This window comes from Leptopilina heterotoma, unplaced genomic scaffold (genome assembly GCF_015476425.1).
Source record: "Leptopilina heterotoma isolate Lh14 unplaced genomic scaffold, ASM1547642v1 Lhet_68, whole genome shotgun sequence".
In the NCBI taxonomy this organism is placed as follows: domain Eukaryota; kingdom Metazoa; phylum Arthropoda; class Insecta; order Hymenoptera; family Figitidae; genus Leptopilina; species Leptopilina heterotoma.
Genome location: NW_025111157.1, coordinates 1,951,716 through 1,970,766, shown reverse-complemented (window position 1 = coordinate 1,970,766; position 19,051 = coordinate 1,951,716). Strand labels below are relative to the sequence as shown.

At 24.4% G+C, this 19,051-nt stretch overlaps 2 protein-coding genes across 4 annotated transcripts in view; both read right to left on the bottom strand.

Annotated features, from left to right (window-relative positions):
* LOC122510471 (syntaxin-1A) overlaps window positions 1-19,051 on the bottom strand; it is a 128,186-nt gene that overhangs the window by 82,203 nt on the left and 26,932 nt on the right. For all 3 annotated transcript variants that reach the window (XR_006302445.1, XM_043625146.1, XM_043625147.1), the window contains exon 4: window positions 16,703-16,802. Coding sequence is in view for 2 of the 3 variants with exons in the window: in XM_043625146.1 (XP_043481081.1) it covers window positions 16,703-16,802 (100 nt within the window). In the remaining variant the exon portion in view is untranslated. The remainder of the gene's footprint in view (window positions 1-16,702; window positions 16,803-19,051) is intronic.
* On the bottom strand, window positions 4,008-8,361 carry LOC122510470 (DNA (cytosine-5)-methyltransferase PliMCI-like). The gene has a single exon (XM_043625145.1). The coding sequence runs from the start codon at window positions 8,209-8,211 to the stop codon at window positions 4,747-4,749; it is 3,465 nt and encodes a 1,154-aa protein (XP_043481080.1). The 5' UTR covers window positions 8,212-8,361; the 3' UTR covers window positions 4,008-4,746.

Here is a 19,051-nt window from a genome sequence, read left to right as displayed (position 1 = left end):
TAATTATTTATATTTATTTATTTATTTATTTATATTTATTTATTTATTTATATTTATTTATTTATATTTATTTATTTATTTATTTATTTATTCATCAAAATTTCTATTTTTTCGAAGGATATTAAATTGAGACAAAAAAACGTCTCAAATTTGATAAAATTCATAAAATTGTGAAAAATTTTAATAATAAAGAAATGTAGAATAAATTTCCCGTTCTTAGATTAATAATTCCGATTAGAATTGAATTTCAGTCCAACCATTTTTTTTCCTTACACACGGTCATACACCTTTAGTTCGTACAGTAAAGAAAGTCTAATAGTACGTTACAAAGTTAAACTTCTGGTCACGAAACAATGGCCTTCTATATAAAATTGTTATCGCGTATAATAGAACTTATTTTTCCCGGAAACTACGCTTATATATTGTGCAACATTTGAATTCATGCCCAAGTGAAGAACAATTCTATCCATTGATTATTTATTAGCCACAAGATAAAAAATTCAAAATTTCCTTCTCGAAAATCGATAAATTAATTAAAAGTTATAAATTAATTATAATATTATAATTATATTCTATTATATTCTTAATATTTCTATTTATTTTTTTTTTACTTATTTATTTTATTTTTTTTTATTTTTTTATTTATTTATTTTATTTTTTTTATTTTTTTATTTATTTATTTTTTTTTATTTTTTATTTTTATTTTTTATTTTTATTTTTTTTTAGTTCTTAAATATTTATAAACTAAAATAACTTTACAAAAAAAAATTAGATACCAAAGAGAGTAAAATTAATATTTTCTTAACAAAATTTATTATTAGAATACGAAATTAATTATTATTGATATTTCCCTTTAGTCCTTGTAAAAAATTTGCAATTCATTTTTGGATAAATATTTCGTTCGACGGGATATAAGTATCTATAGCTTAATGTATTTTCCAAGAAGGAAATTTGCCTCAAACTATAGTATAATCTACACGTTCAATATTACACTTTATTCGATTTAATTTTTAACTTAAAAACTTTTTTTTTTTTTATACAACATTTTGTCAATATTTCATTTTATTTATTTTCATTTAATAATACGAATCGATTTTTTTTTGCGCGCACATGCAATGACAATAAAAATAGGGCGTAAAATTTCAATCAAAAGGGATTTTTTTTTCAATAGTTTCACGAAAACGGAGAAAAAAAAGTGTATTTTATACTGTTGCAACGAATCGAATTTAAAGACAATAAAATTCAACTTTTACTGTCTAATGTAAATAAAAGTGGGGGACGTGGAGCTTTTTGAATTTCTTTATTAGCCCAGAAAGTATTTGCCTCTCGCAATGCATACTATAGGTGGCATAGACACGAATTTCTTTTCAGAGTTATAATATAGGAAACGAGCCAAAGAAAAAAATACAAAAAATACAAAAAATACAAAAAAAAAAAGAAAATGAAGAAAGAAATCAAAGAGAAGAGGGTGAATCGATAAGAAACTCCAAAAGAGGGTAAAAAGTCGAACAATATGGCCGACCAACCAAAAGAAAAAAAACTAAAACTTTTTTTTTTCCCTCCACATTTTCAAATCTAAGTATTAACATTTTTTTCTCCCCCATTTCTAAACGAGGGGTGGAAAATGCCTTTTTGTCATTCGATACACTTCACTTCGAAAACGAAGGATTCTTCGCTCCTATTTGTTAAAATGAGGCAAGAATTCCTAAAATCAAATAACTATGCGATGGATATATTTTAAGGAAAAAACATTTTCAGGGTTGCCACGCGCTTTTGCTCATTTCAAATTCCCTGACTTTTTTTCAGGTTTTTCAAAAGGTTAAAAAACGGAATTTTCCCGGATTTTTCAAACTACATTTTTATTTTAAAAAATTAAATTATTATTATTCATTTTAATTTTTCCATAAAAATTGAGATTTTCGAAAATTTTAAATTCAAACCTTTTTGAAATTAAACGACTTATAAAACATGAAGAAATCGATCACTCCGAGTCTTCGACTCGGAGCAATCGATATCTTCATGTTTTATAATTTTTAACTTAAAATAATGTTCTTTAAATTAATTATTTTTAATAATTTTTGAAAAATTTATTTGAAAATTTCCAAATTATTTTATTTACAATTCAATTTTACGAAATTTCATCGTATATTCGGATATTCTTCAATCAAATATATATTTAAAAATAAAAACTTTAAATAATTTAAAAAGAAATCCGCAATTATAAACTTTTTTAAAAAATTTAATTCCACATAATTGTTATAGTTAAAAATGTGAAAAATTCAGATTTTCAAAGATTTTAATTTAAAAACCTTTTCAAAATTCAATTATTTATAAAAATCCACGTTATAATGATTTTAATATTTAATTATAATCTAATATTTTAACTAAAATTCATTTTTAAAACAATTTTTATTAGTAAATTCTACGAGAATTGAATTATTTAAATTTAAAAATAAATAATTTATTAATTTAATGATTTTTAAGATTAAATTCACATAAGAAATTTTATCAACAAATTTTTAAATAATTAATTTCTTTAGACGAATTTTAATAATATTTTTAAGAATAATTACATTTTTCGAGAAATTCGATTAAAATTCTATTAAAAATAATTGAAATTCTGCGATGAGTTTTATTAATTCTGAAAATAATTGAATTCCTAAAAGAATTTTATTATTTACAAAAATAATTGAATCCCTGCTAAAATGTTATTATTTATGAAAATAATTGAATTATTGCAAAAATTTTTTATTAGTTATGAAAATAATTGAATGTTTGCGAAAAATTTTATTCAAATTTTTTTTTATTAATGGAATTCTTTTTGAAATTTTTATTAAAATAGATATTGAAAATCATTGAATTTGAGAAAACTTTTGAAAATAATTGAAATTCTACGATAAGATTTTTTATTTGTGAAAATAATTGTATTTCTAAAAACAATTTCATTATTTACGAAAATAATTGAATCCCTGTAAAAGTTTTATTATTTTTTGTAAATAATAAAACGTTTGCGTAGAATTTTACTCAATTTTTTCTAAATAATTGAATTCTTTCAAATTTGAAAACATTTTTACTAATTCAAATTTAGAGAGTTTAATTTTCAATTATTATCTAAAATTTTAACTGAAATTGATATTTAAATCAGTTTTTATTAGAAAACTCTACTAGAATTTAATTATTTAAATACGAAAATAATTTATTGAATTGAATGTTTTTTAAAATTGAACACTCATAAAGAATTTTTGTCAACAAATTTTTAAATAATTGAATTCGTTTAACGAATTTTAATAAAATTTTAAAGAATAATTTCATTATTCGAGAAAGTAGATTAAAATTGTATTCAAAATAATTGAATCTCTGTTAAAAAATTTGATTGAATTGAGAAAATTTTTTGAAAATAATTGAAATTTTTTCAAGATTTTTATTAAAATTTTTTGAAAATAATTGAATTTTGGAGAAGAATTTTATTATTTATAAAGATAATTGAAATTTTGAAGAGAATTTTTTTAAACTTTTGACTATAATTAAATTTCTGCGAAGAATTTTATTACTTTTGAAAATAATTGAATTCTTGAGCCGAATTTTTAAATACCCAATTGAATTCTTTTGTGAAATTTTATTGAAATAGTAGATATTGAAAATAATTGAATTCTGATAAATTATTGAAATTAATTAAATTTCTACGAAGAATTTTATTAAAATTATTTTGAAAAAAAATTGAATTGTTAAAAAGAATTTTATTAAAATTTTTGAAAATAATTTTTAATAAATAAATTATTGGTAGGCTTTTTAAAATAATAATTTCCAGGATTCCGATCAAAATTCCTCGACTTTTACAGGTTTTTTCAAGGTTTATAAAATTCCCTGACATTTCCAGGTTTTTCAGGTTGCGTAGCTACCCTGATGTTCTGTTTCGCATAAGGCAGACAAAATAATATTGATTAAAAATAAAGAAACTGGACAAAGTGGTAAAATTGATGAATAAATATTCAATTTTCAAAGTTTTCATCAAATAAATTTTTCTTTGCAATTCTTAATTGAAATAACAATAAACTTTTACATATCTTATATTTAATGACAAAAATAATCTTATTCACTTGAGAGCGTGGTCACAAATATTTTAATATATACTAATACCCTGTACTGATTTTTCAAACATAAATATTAATACTCTCACTTTTTTCACACTTAATTTTAAAATTGAGAAAAAAGATTCTCGAATACTGAAAAAAATGTTCTCTTTAAATTCCTCTTAATACTAATAACATGAACATGAGAGAAATATGTGACTGCGTCTGAGAAAAGGGACTTTAGGACTAAAATAATTTTTTAACCCAGGAGTAATTGCATATTATTTTAAGGACCTTAAAGTGTAAAAAATAGTCTAAATCTAAAAATCGATTTAATCATAAAGTTCCTTTTCTTAGACGCGGTCACATATAGGGACAGGGCATGTACCCAATGGCGAATCGCTAATTTAATAAAATATATGGCACTTGGTGCCTGCGCATTAAGACTACTAATAGAGAAGTAGCCATCGTGTCCCTTGACTTTGAGACTTGTCCCTATATTTCTTATGCACTTGGCTAATACTTCATCACGAATTTTTAATAAATACGAAGAAATAAATAATGAATAAATAAAGCAACAATTGACTGAGATAAAATCTACTTGAACCAAACATAAAATAAGCTAACTTATAAAACTAATTTAATTAACATTAATTTGCCTAAGGCAAATTAATTATTAATGCCTAAGGCATTTTCTAATTTCGAGTCCAATTGCAGCGGCCACTGGCGGTGGAACAGCATTTCCCACTTGTCGATATTTATCAACAATATTTCCATAAAATGAATAACCATCAGAAAATCCTTGAGACCTAGCACACTCGCGAACACTAATCACTCGATTCTGTTCGGGATGAAGTACGCGTCCCTGCTTTCCAATGGGTTCGGGATTCGTGAGTGTGGTGAAAAAGAATCCGTCCCACTCGAGTCTTCCGTACAACCCCGTCCAATGATTGTGTCTATTTCCAGTGTGCGGCAAACACCAAGGAATCAATGTATTGTACTGCTTATCAGCTGAATCGCACTTCTTGCCAAGGCAACAGCTACAGACGCCTCTAAGTGCCCCCGTCGAACTCCTTCCGGCCTTCTCATCATGATAAGTGTACTCGAGCTTCTTGGACCACGTCCCATCACTCAATCGAACAATGATATTCGGCAAATCCCGCCAGTCCGATCCATTCGCCTTTGGAATCAATTCAATTCTCGCTTGCACCAAAGGCGCCATTAGCTTGCAAATATGATCCTTCAGTACCGTTTGATTGCCTCTCAGCTTTCTTTGAAAATCCGTGATGGCCGACTCCCCATAATCCATCACTTCCAAACTGCAACCATTATTAATCACCGGCAAATCAGACACAGCGTCTCTCACGCTCACCATTCGAAGAGGCGCCGATTCCGTCCACTCGCAATTCGTCGAGTACTTCCTATTATCCACGAGGCTATTCAACTGACAAGCCCTCTTACTAAACACATTTCTCGGTTCGGGAAAATTTGGCAAAATCTCACCAGGCCCTGCCGCTATTATAAACATCCTCCTCCTCGTCTGTGGCACTCCATAATTACCCGCTTGCAAAATCCCAAAAGTACACTGATAACCCATTCGCGTCAAACATCGGAGTGTTAATTTCAAAACCATGTTCTTCTTAAAAGACACAAAACTACGAACGTTCTCCATAATGAAAAATCTCGGTCGATAGTAATCGCAATACGAGAGATAAGTCGCCACTAGGGAATTCTTGAAGAAGGAATATTCTCTCGAATTAAACCGATTCATACCACTAAAGCCCTGACAAGGTGGCCCGCCACACAAAAGCTCCACTTGACCTTTAGTCGGTAGGTTCTCCTCCTCATCCCCCCTCATTATCCGTGCCAGAAGATAATTACAATCCTCCGTGAATATCTTGACACCCGAATTATTCAGACCATAAGCCTCCGCCGCCGATCCATCATTTTCAATTGCCCATTTCACTTGAGCCACTCCAGATTGACGTAAACCTTCCGAAAGTCCACCACAACCAGCAAAGACGTCAAGGGTCGTTAATTTTTCCCCTCTTTGATAATTACTCCCCTCTATAATAGATCTGCCAATCAATTTAACCAACTCTGACGACTCTCGAAAAATCCCCCCCAAAGGAACATAAGTCTCAGAGAAATAAAATCGATCCGGTCCTTCCGTCAACCATTCCTGAACATCTCCCAAATTCCCCTCAAAGGCAATCTGACACTTTCCAACAACTCGACAGAACCGAATTGTCACCTCCTCCTCGCTCCAATAGAGAAAATTCAAATCCAATTTTCTGATCGATTGAATATCTTTGCTCGTATTCTCCGGTCGGTAGAGTTTTTTCACCCTAATCCAAATTTTCGACGGTGGGACAAGTCTTTCCGCGGTCGTCGCAAAAATACCGGTGATATAACCGATATCGAACGGTTCGGGTACGTCAGTGTCCGAAACATCGCTGACTCGTAATTTTCGATACAATTCCGGATAAACATCTTCGTCGACACATCCCCTTTCCACCTCCTTACGACCACGTAGATTCGAAGACCCGAAATCAAACGTCCCCGGTTTCAAATAAATCCCACTTCCTCGACGAAATTCCTCATTTCGAAATTTTACAACACCGTACTCCACTTTATCAGTCTCATTTCCGCCAACCAATCTCTCGGAAACTTGGGGAATTTTCCCATATTTCTTGGCAACAAATTCCGAGCACGCCGGACAGAAATTAACTCGACAGTCAGACATCATTTGCGAAATTGGATCCTCGAATCTTGCCGTACTCTCCAAATATCGTTTCGAGCAAAAAAATGTCGTTAAATTGTTAATTGCACCTTGCGCTACATCCACTTTAGTCGAAATGGTATTGAAAGCAATATTGTCGCACCTCTCACTGTAAAATAATTCAAACTCGTCAGCGGTTTCACCGAGAATTGTGTCACTTGCTCTCCAGAACCAATTAGCGTGAATTAATTTATTTCCCTCTCTGTCTTCGTACATATAGAGAATACGAGCGACTTGAGGTGATGAATTCACTTCAATTAAAACGCAATCTCTAATTTCAATCTCATTGCCATCTAAATTTGCTTTTTCATAAAATACCCGACCATTGTCCTCGCCAATTGAATCACCAATCCATTCTGCTTCTTTGTCGACAAATTTAACGATTTTTGGAGAATACTCATCTTCTGACTCCGAATCATCTGGTAGATTTTTTCTATCATCAGTATCATTATCATTTTCATTATCATTTTCATTATCATTTTCATTCTCTCCTTGATGCTTTAACTGATCGCGAAAAAATGTCTCGAACGTATCTCTAACTAATGGCGTTGTCGTAGCTTTCGTAAAGGATTTTTTCTGTCTACTCCTCCTCAAAATTTGATTCGCGAGAATTTTGTTACACTTCGCCTCACTTCTCCGGAGATTAGAGTCTGGATTCTCCAAATTCACACCTGCGAGATTTATCAACGATCTCATACACGATTTTGTGATCAACATTGTGTCGTCAATCGCAGCTGAAGTGTCGAAAGAAAAAACCTGTTCGCAAATGAATTGTGAATGTTTGATAAGCAGCTCGGAATCGAACCTATTCAAAAGATCCTCGAACGATGGATCGATTTCTCCCAAAAGATATTCAATAACAGCTTTACTGGTGTGGATTTTTTCCATAATGGGCTTCATGAAAGGAATATAAAAATCGGCCGGTTCCATCAAAATATATTCCGCGAAAGCTGTATTAAAACCAATCAAAGCAACATCACCGCCCTCGAAACCAGACACAAACCATTCATTAATCGGTCCCAAATCCTTCGTCGGAAAACCATTAACCATCGAAGGATCGTCATCATAAATAGCTTTGACATAACCAGAAAAGAATAATTTCACATTCTTCTCAATAAGACCAGTGTCAAATGGACAGAGATGACCCTTTTCGTCGTAAACGGAAAATTTCGTGATTTTCTGCTGCGGCCACTGGTCATACTCATCAAGATTATTCTCATCGCCATTAAACAGACACAATTCTGGATTTGTCAACGTAACATATTCCTCGACCGCATTTTCCGGATGTCCTGGATAATTCAAAAACACTTTTTCCTTACAATACTCGCACCTATCATTTTTACGATTTTTCGACTCCATTTTCCGTAAGTGCTTCCTCTCTCTTTGCTTTTTTTAGACTACTAAAAATTACTAATAAAATATTTTTCTCCGCTGTGAATATATCGAAGACACGTATACACTGCTAATACCCTGTCTGCAATTGACGTTCCATTTCCATTGATTGAATGATGAAATATTTTGATGCGATCACGCTTTCGCGAGTACTCGTGCTTGACAATAAGTGAAAAATTACGTTCCAAATGGCAGTTGCACCAATTATTTGAGCCGGCAACACTACTGGAAAACAAAACAAAATAAAAAATATAAGAGAACGTAAACGAAAACGAAAAAAAAAGAAAAACTAAGTAAATAAAAATTAAAGAATTTAGAACAAAATTTATAAAAATGCAGCCTTTATTAAAAAAAGAAGGAGAGAGAAAGTGCTCGGAAAATGAAACCGACTCGTATGTTCGATAAAACAAAAAAGTCAAATAGAAGAGTAATTACTAGTCTTAATATATAAATGCCGCCCGATTCAAAACTATATTATACATTGAAACAAACATGTTTTATGCACGCACACATGTACACGGGAAATATTCACAATTTGCTCGTCAAGTATATTTATACAAATATATAACTGCGTCTATAGAGAGTAAATGTGTGAGGCGCTTCGTTTTCACTCTTGCACGATTCTCGCGGACAGATTCACAATATATTGGATTGTTTAGCGATATTTATTATATAAAATCCAAGCTCTAAATACAATTTTAATTTTCGCTAATATTCACTTTTCTCATTAAAAAAGAAAATTGTCAATATTAAATTTCAATTAAACACATTAAGGCAATTAAAGTCCGATTTAAAAGTCTTTTGTCAAACACAATATTTTAGTTTTAATTATAATTAGTATTAAAAAATTTAAAGTTTCCATTATGATAGTTAGATGTGTTAAAAATGTGTAAAATGAACTTAATTCCTTGAACTAGTGGACGAATCACGGTTTTCAATTTTTTTTAACGTAATTTATAAACATCAACAGTATAATTGATTCTCTTTCTGTACTTTGACTCAAAAAATTATAAACATAACCTAAAATTTTTTTTGCTGATTTGCTACCTTTCTTCAGAACGCGTTACAAATAGGAATTTTAAATTCAAAACAATTTTGTTTAATTAATTTTTATTATTATTATTATCAAAACAGTAAATTAGAATTTCATTAATTTTAAAATTTTAAACATTTAAAAAAAGGGGACAAAAGCAATTAAGTTGAAACTGCAGACAGACTTGCGGAATACAACGATTATAGATAAATATTTCAAAAACTATATTTAAACAAAATTTTCCAATAATGGAAAAAGGGAAACAAAAAGGAAAAATAAAAAAATGTCATTAGCATTATTATGAAAGTTAATTAATAAAGAGGAAGTACATAAAGTCGTATGCCAACAAGTATGGTTACTTTGGAGCGTGAATTCATTGATCGTTGCTGCTCCCTATATAGTATACGTGTCGTTATTGCGTGCACGTGGATTGCGTTTAAAATAAAAGTATTAAAAATAAACACTCAGAGTTGCAGTACAACAATAGTAGGGCGTCAAAATCTCATTCCTTAAATTATAATTTTTACTCTCCACTTTTTTTTGTTGACCCACTTTTATAATATTGTTTGAAACAAAACTCAAATTTATGACAAAAATTACTAAATTTCTCCTCCTTTAGTCTTGATTAAAGATTAAAATTATAAAATTATATTAATTATTAATCTTCGTATTCTTTCATTCATTCTATCCGCTATTAGTTTCAGTGTATGCTATTATTTTTTTAATTTAAATTAATTAAAATTAATTAATATTAATCAACTTTAAAAAATATATTGTTTTAAAACATGAAGAAATCGATAACTCCAAGTCTTCGACTCGGAGTGATCAATTTCTTCATATAATAATTAAAAAGGATCGAGCGTTGAATAATGATTTTATATTATAAGAATATTGAAATTCTACAAAATTATTTTCATATTCTATTATTATCTAAAACTAAAATTTATTTTCAAATCAATTTTTATTAGAAAATTCTACGAGAATTCAATTATTTAAATACAAAAGTAAATCATTTAATGAATAATTGAATATGTTTCTTAAAATTTAATTCTTATAAAGAATTTTATTAACAACATTATTGAAAATATTTAATTTCTTTTAAGGAATTTAATTTAAATTTTACTGAAATTTATTATATTGAAGAATTCTTTAAAAATTTTTGAAAATAATTGAAAACTTTCTGAAGAATTTTATTAAAATTTTTAAAAATAATTGAATTTCTGCGATTAGTTTTATTGTTTCTGAAAATAATTCAATTATTGCAACGAATTTTATTAAAAATTTTTTAAAAGAATTTAATTCAAATTTTTATTCAAATTTTTTAAAAATAATTTGAGTTTCTCAGAATTTTTTGAAACTTTTTGAAAATAATTAAATTCCATCGAGAAATTTCATTAAAAAATTGAAAATAATTGAAATCTGACGAAGAATTTTATTAATTTTTTTTTTAAATAATTTAATTTCGGTGAAAAAGTTTTTATTTTTGAAAAAAAATTAAATTTTTGTAAAGAATTTTATTAAAATTTCTTAAAAATTTGTAATAACTTTAATTTTTACAAGAATTTTTTTTAAAACTGTTTGAAAATAATTAAATTCCATCGATAAATTTCATTAAAAAATTGAAAATAATTGAAATCTGACGAAGAATTTTATTAAAATTTCTTAAAAATTTGTAACAACTTTAATTTTGACGAGAATTTTTTTAAAACTTTTTGAAAATAATTAAATTCCATCGAGAAATTTCATTAAAAAATTGAAAATAATTGAAATCTGACGAAGAATTTTATTAAAATTTCTTAAAAATTTGTAACAACTTTAGTTTTGACGAGAATTTTTTTTTAAACTTTTTTAAAATAATTACATTCTATCGAGAAATTTCATTAAAAAATTGAAAATAATTGAAATCTAACGAAGAATTTTATTTTTTACGTTAATAATTGAATTGTTTCGAAGATTTTTATAAAAATTGTTGACAATAATTGTATTTCTAGGAAGAATGTTATATTTTACGAAAATAAAAAGATAAAATAGAAAAATTTTATCATTTATGAAAATAATTGATTTCTTGAGAAGAATTTTATTAACTAAATCTTGTAAAGAATTTTGTCAACATTTTTTTAAATAATAGAATTTTTAAAAGAATTTTATTTAAATTTTTCGAAATAATTGAATTTCTCAGAACTATTTTTTTCAATTCTCTCTGAAAATATTTGAATTCTTTCGAGAAATTACATTGAAAAATTGAAAATAATTGAATTGGTGCGAAGAAATTTATAAAAAAATTGGTAAGTAATTGAATTCCTGTAGGATTTTTATTAAAATTGTTTTTAAATAATTGAATTCTTTTGGGTAATTTTATTAAAATAGTAAATATTGAAAATCATCGAAATAAGGAAATTTTTTGAAAATAATTGAAATTTTGAAAAGAATTTAATTAAAATTTTTAAAAATAATTGAATTTTAAAGAATTATTTTATTTATAAAGATAATAATTGATTTTGACGAGATTTTTTTGTAATTTTTGAACATAATTAAATTTTGTGATAGGAATTTTATTACTTTTAAAAATAATTGAATTTCTGCAATCATTTGTAACTTCTTCAAAATTCAATTATTTTTTTAGTATTTTAACTAAAATTCTTCTATAAATCCATTATTTTTAATAACTAATTAAATATATTTTGACAAAGTTAACTAATTTTAGAAGATTTTGAATGATTAAAATTTTTCAAAAATCTATATTAAAATTTCTAATTAAATTCATTCATCGTTGAAATTTTATAAAATTTCAAATTGAAACCGTTTGAAGTTTATTTATTTACGAAAATTGTAAACGCAACTCTTTTAAAATTGAATTAATTTTGAAATATTTAGGTAAAATTATTCATTAAATAATTTATTTATTTTATGACAGTTGTTCAAGATTTAAGTTATTTAAAAAGAAATTTTTGGCAGAAATTGAAAAAATCGAATGTTTTGTATTCGAATTCGTGGTAATTTTATAGTTTATGAGTCTAATAAAAAAAGACACAAAAATTCAGAATTTTCTTATGAATTTAAAAAAATTTTTTTTTTCAGTACCTACTTTTAATAAAAATTTACATTTTATTTTTATAAAAAAATTTGAATTAAAAATTTCTACGTTCTATTATTTTTAAAATTTGCTATATAATTTTATTTAAAAAAGTGAGTGAGAAGTCAAAATTGTTGCTAGTTAAATATTAAAGATTAAAGGAAATGAGGAAATAAAAAAATACCTGAATGACGATTGTGTCAAACAGAAGAAATTGAAGGTGAGTGACAAGAAAGATTTTTCATGTATAATAAAAGTGATAGAGTATCGGGAGAGTAGAGATGAGGGAATAATCATGTTAGTGACTCAAGTGTCACACACTATTAAAGAGTTTGTTCGACTCGACCTTATCGGGACACAATGCTATTCAGGGCAAGGACATTTCTAAATTCCCCTTTCTTATAATTTTTTTTTCTTTTTTCTTTTGCCTTTCGTCTGGCGACCCTTCATTTTTTTTTCTACTTCGAGAAAATATCTTTTAACCATCCGCTCTGTGCTTGGATCTTATTTCACCGCAAGTTTTTTAAAAGCTTAAAAATTAATTTTACAAAATCAATTCAACTTTATTAATTATATTTTCTTTTCTAAATATAGAAGATGAGATCTATTTTCAGCTCATTTTTCCAAAACATATAATATTTTTTATTCTTTTTGTCCGCAAAAATCAACCCAATCTAGAGGAAAATATTAATAACAAAAAGGAATAATTTTCCAGTAATTACATATGGCTTCGTTAATTTAAAACCAGTGACCTGAGTGCGACGATTATCGACATGACTGTCGGTAATTGGATGTCAAACGAAAGCCGATTAAATATTGATCTTGAACGATCTTCACCTTTCCAGAGCAAAAAAAAGGAGAATAAAAAAACTTTCCGGAATTGAAAAGTTTTCTCGAAAAAAAGAACAAGTTTTAGAATTTAATAAAAAAAAATGTCAAAGTTGAAATTAAAAGCAGAACTAGATTGAGAAAATCATTTGCAGGCGGTTGCCACAAAAAATTAATTTTATTTTTCCCTGATTTTCAGAGAAAATTTAGACTTTTTCCCTGACCCTCAAGAATATTCTGATTCACTCTAAAAATTATTATATATTCAAAAAAATGTTCTACTACATTTATTGACGAATTTTTTCAATTGTAAAATTATTCCACAACATCAATAACTTCTTTTTTAAATAAATATTTAATCATTATTATTACTCCATAGGAATTAAGATTTACAATAATTTAAATTTCCAAAAAGGTTTTTCAAAAAAATTAAATTATTTACCTACAAATATTTTAATAAAATCCTTCGCAAGAATTCATTATTTTCATACATAATAAAATTTTTCACAGGATTTCAATTATTTTTAATACAATTTTTTATGAATTCCTCGAAAAATGTAATTATTTTCAAAAATTGTTTGCAAGAATTCAATTACATTTCAAAAATAATAAAAATTCTTCGCTGAAATTAAAATATTTTCAACAACAAATATTTTAATTAAATTTTTCAAAAAAAATTCAAATATTTAAAAAAAAATTAATAAAAATTCGTTACAAGAATTCAATTATTTTTCTAAATATAATAAAATTCTTTACAGGATTTCAATTATTTAAAGGAAATATAATAAAATTCGTTGCAATAATTCATTTCTTTAAAAAAATCTAATAAAAGTTCGTTACAAAAATTCAATTATTTTTCTAAATAATAAAATTCGTTGCAATAATTCAATTATTTTCATAATTAATATTCTACATAGGATTTCAATTATTTAAAAAAAATTAATAAAAATTCGTTACAAGAATTCAAATTATTTTTCTAAATAATGAAATTCTTTACAGGATTTCAATTATTTAAAAGAAATATAATAAAATTCGTTGCAATAATTCATTTATTAAAAAAAATCTAATAAAAGTTCGTTACTAAAATTCAATTATTTTTCTAAATAATAAAATTCGTTGCAACAATTCAATTTTTTCATAAATAATATTCTACTCAAGATTTCAATTATTTAAAAAAATTTAATAAAAATTCGTTACAAAAATTCATTTATTTAAAAAAATTTAATTAAAATTCGTTACAAAAATTCAATTATTTTTCTAAATAATAAAATTCGTTGCAACAATTTAATTTTTTTATAAATAATATTCTACTCAAGATTTCAATTATTTAAAAGAAATATAATAAAATTCGTTGAAATAATTCAATTATTTTTCTAAATAATAAAATTCTTTACAGGATTTCAATTATTTAAAAGAAATGTAATAAAATTCGTTGCAATAATTCAATTATTTTCATAAATAATATTCTACTCAAGATTTCAATTATTTAAAAAAAATTTAATAAAAATTCGTTACAAGAATTCAATTATTTCACTAAATAATAAAATTCTTCACAGGATTTAAATTATTTTTAATACAATTTTAAGTAAATACTTCGGGAAATGTAATTATTTTAAAAATTTTTATTAAAATTCTTTGAAAGAAGTCAATTACCAATTATTTTTAATAATTGTTGTAAAAGTTTCTTGAGAATTTTTAAATCAATTTCTTTACAATTCAATTTTACGAAATTTCGATTATTCCGAAATCGTTCAATTAAATATTTAAAAAATAAAAAATTGAAATAATTTTTGAAAAAATTCAATTAAACTTTTTTCAAAATATTAAATCTACAGAATTGTCAGTTAAAAGTATGAAACTTTTAAATTTTCAAAGATTTCAATTTAAAACCTATTCAAAATTCAATTATATCTAAAAATCCTTGCTGTAATGCTTTTAATATTCAATTATTTATTTAAAATTTTAACTGATATTAATTTTTAAATCAATTTTTATTATAAAATTCTACGAGAATTCAATTATTCAAATATAAAAATAAATAATTTATTGAATGATTGAATGTTTCTCAAAATTTAATTCTCATAATGAACTTTATCAACAAATTTTTGAATAATTGAATTTTTTCCTCGAATTTTAATAAAATTTTCAAGAATAATTACATTTTTCGAAGAATTCGATTAAAATTGTATAAAAAATAATTGAAATTCTGCATATTCATGAAAATAATTAAATCTTTATAAAAAAATTTGATTATTTATGAAAATAATTTAATTATTGCGAAGAAATTTTTTTAAAAAAATTTGTAAATAGCTGAATTTCTGTAAAATTTTTATTGTTTATGAAAATAATTTAAGAATATTAGAATTTTTACAACATTTTTTTTTAAATAATTCAATTCTTTTGAAAAATTTTAATTAAAATAGTAAATATTGAAAATCATTTAATTGAGGAAAATTTTTAAAAATAATTGAAATTTTGCAAAGAATTTTATTAAATTTTTTGGAAAATAATTGAAATTTGGAGAAGAATTTTATTAATTTGAAAGTTAATTGAAATTTAAACGAGAGTTTTTTAAAAAATTTTGAACGTAATTGAATTTCTGCGAAGAATTTTATTACTTTTGAAAAGAATTGAATTTCTGCAATCATTTGTAACTTATCTCCAAAATTCAATTTTTTTCCAGTACTTTAATAAAAATCCCTGACTTTTCCCTATAATTTTCCTAACCTATGACAACCCTGATTTGGTAATTTTTCGTAAAAAGGAAAAAAATTGTTTACTCAAAAAAAAAAGAAAAAAAAAAATATTCATAAAACAAGAAATTTTACGAGGATAAAAGAATGTCATTCTCGTGAACGATATATATAAGAACATCGAGTGCGAAGAATGTAAAAAAAAACAAAATGCATGATGAAATCGTAAAATCGTGAATTATGTACTTTTTCCGGGAGATATTGCAAATCGAGTACTCGAGGGGTTCCCCACTGCATTATGCACGAATGTGTAAATTTAAATATTTCCAGACTCAAATTTCCTGGCTTTCAAACTTCTTTGCTCACTTATTTTCTTTCAAAAGGCAATTTTCCTGTATCTCATGGGGTAAATTTTTCTTTCACAAATTTAACGCAGACAAAATTTAAGATTTATAAAACTATCAAAATTAAAAAAAAAAAATCATTACGATTTTTCAAAAAAAAAAAAAAAAAAAAAAATGCCTTATTCTCTTATATCTATATAAGAGCCGATTAATCTAATGAATCGGATAATCACTATAATTTTCTCTATGTATATATATATATTTGATTTTTCATATCAGAAAAACCAGCATTTGAAGGTGAGTGTATAATGAAAGTTATAACGATTTTCGATGAAACGATAAACGATAGTCGTCGTTTCAGTGATTAAGTTTAATGGATCGCAAGTCACACAGTACCGCACTACGGCACTAATTGGTGATAAATTTCTTGAATTGAAATTGTTAAAAGAAATTGATATAATAATTATTTGTCGTGTATTTCACTCACTTTCATCTGTCTGGGGTGCTGATAAAATGGCGCTATGCTTCTTCTTCACTTCCTCCACATTTGTCTGGATCTTATCGATCATTTCACGTATCTCCTCCACCTAAAATACAATCAACGAATTAGTCTTCTCCTATTCCACTATACTTACAATAATAATAAAGAAATTCTTACAATTCATTATTTCAAATATTTTTAAATATTAAAAAACATAACAGTTTTTCAATTATATACAATTGAAAAATTTCTAAACAATTGAAATTTCGAAATATTTTTGAACAATTCAAATTTGGTGAAATAATTAAAATTTAGTAATTAATCCCAAAATATAAGGTAAAAGGGAATGTCGGAAGGTCGTTTTCGAAGCCAAAAGGCATGAACTATGTATAATAAAATAAAATAATTGAAATTTAGTCAAATCTTTATTTAAAAACAATTGAAATTTAATAAAATATTTTACAAATAATTGAAATTTAGTCAAATCTTTTTAAAATAATGGAAATTTAGTAAAATACTTGTAAAATATTTACTTTTCACCCGTTTATTTACCAAATAAATACCAAATAAATAAAAAATTATTGAAATATAGTAAAATATTTTAGAAATAATTTAAATTTGGTAAAATATTTTAAAATACAATTTAAATTAAATTTAATTTAATATTCAGTATATTTTCAAAAAATTATAATAAAGAAATTTCTATACAATTAATTATTTAAAATATTTTTAAATATTCAGAAAGATAATAGTTTTTCAATTAACAATTCAAAAAATTCTAAACAATTGAAGTTCGGTAAAATATTTTAAAAATAATTGAAATGTAAAATTTAAAAAAAAAAACTGAAATTTTATAAAATATTTTACAAATAATTGAGATTTAGTAAAATCTTTTTAAAATAATAATTTTAAAATAATTGGAATTTAGAAAATAATTTTTTAAATAATTCCAATTTAGTAAAGTGTTTTTAAAATAATTAAAAATGTAGTAAAATATTTTAGAAATAATTAGAATTTAGTAAAATATTTTCAAAATAATTGAAATTTAATCAAATATCTTTAAAATAATTGAAATTTAGAAAATAATTTTTAAAATAATTCCTATTTAGTAAATTGCATTAAAATTATTTAAATTTTGTCAAATATTTTAGAAATAATTGAAATTTAGTAAAATGTTTTTCAAATAATTGAAATTTAGTAGAATCTTTTTAAAATAATGGAAATTTAGTAAAATATTTTTAAAATAATTGAAATTTAGTAAAAAATTTTTAAACTAATTGAAATTTGGTAAAATATTTTAAAATATAATTGAAATTTAATAAAATATTTTACAAATAATTGAAATTTAGTCAAATGTTTTTAAAATAATGGAAATTTAGTAAAATACTTGTAAAATAATTGAAATAATTTGATAAAATATTTTAAAATAGAAATTTAAATTTAATTTAATTTAATACCTACTCAGTTATAATATTCAGTATATTTTCAAAAAATTATTACAAAGAAATTTCTACAATTAATTATTAAAATATTTTTGAATATTCAGAAAGATAATAGTTTTTCAATTAAAAATTCAAAAATTTTTAAACAATTGAAATTCGGTAAAATATTTTTAAAATAACTGAAATTTAGTAAAAAAAATTTTAAAATAATTGAAATTTGGTAAAATATTTTAAAATATAATTGAAATTTAAGAAAATATTTTACAAATAATTGAAATTTATTAAAATATTTTAAAAATAAATAAAAATTTAGTAAAATAAATTTTAAATAATTGAATTTTTGGAAAATACAAAAAAATCGTAGTTTGGATGAATTTCAATTATAAATATGAATCTTGAAAAAGTATCGTAAAACAATTCTAAGAATTAGTTTTTAAAAATATTTTAATGTAATTTTTATTTTTCGAAAATATTTGAATTTCTTAAAAGAATTTTTGTAAATTTTAAAAAAACTAATAAATTTTTTGATGAATTTTAATTAAAAATTTTAAACATGACTTTTTTCTCCAAAATGTTAAAAATAATTCTAAAATATTATTTTTATTGTATGTTTTTGAATTTTTGGAAATATGTTATTGAAAATATAAAATTTTAATAAATTTAAATTAGAAGCTAGTTTTCATTTTTAAATTTACATTTAAAGATTTTTCATTAAAATTTTTGAAAATTCCACTATATTTATAAACTTTAGAAAATAAATTCTTCAAAAATTAATTTTTTTACGAATTACAATAATAAAATACTTGAAAAAATCAATTATCTTCAATTAAATTTTGCAAAATTTCAATTATTCAAAAGGATTTTTATTGTAGATATTTTTCTTTATTCCCCTGACAAAAAAAATTTTTTCTTG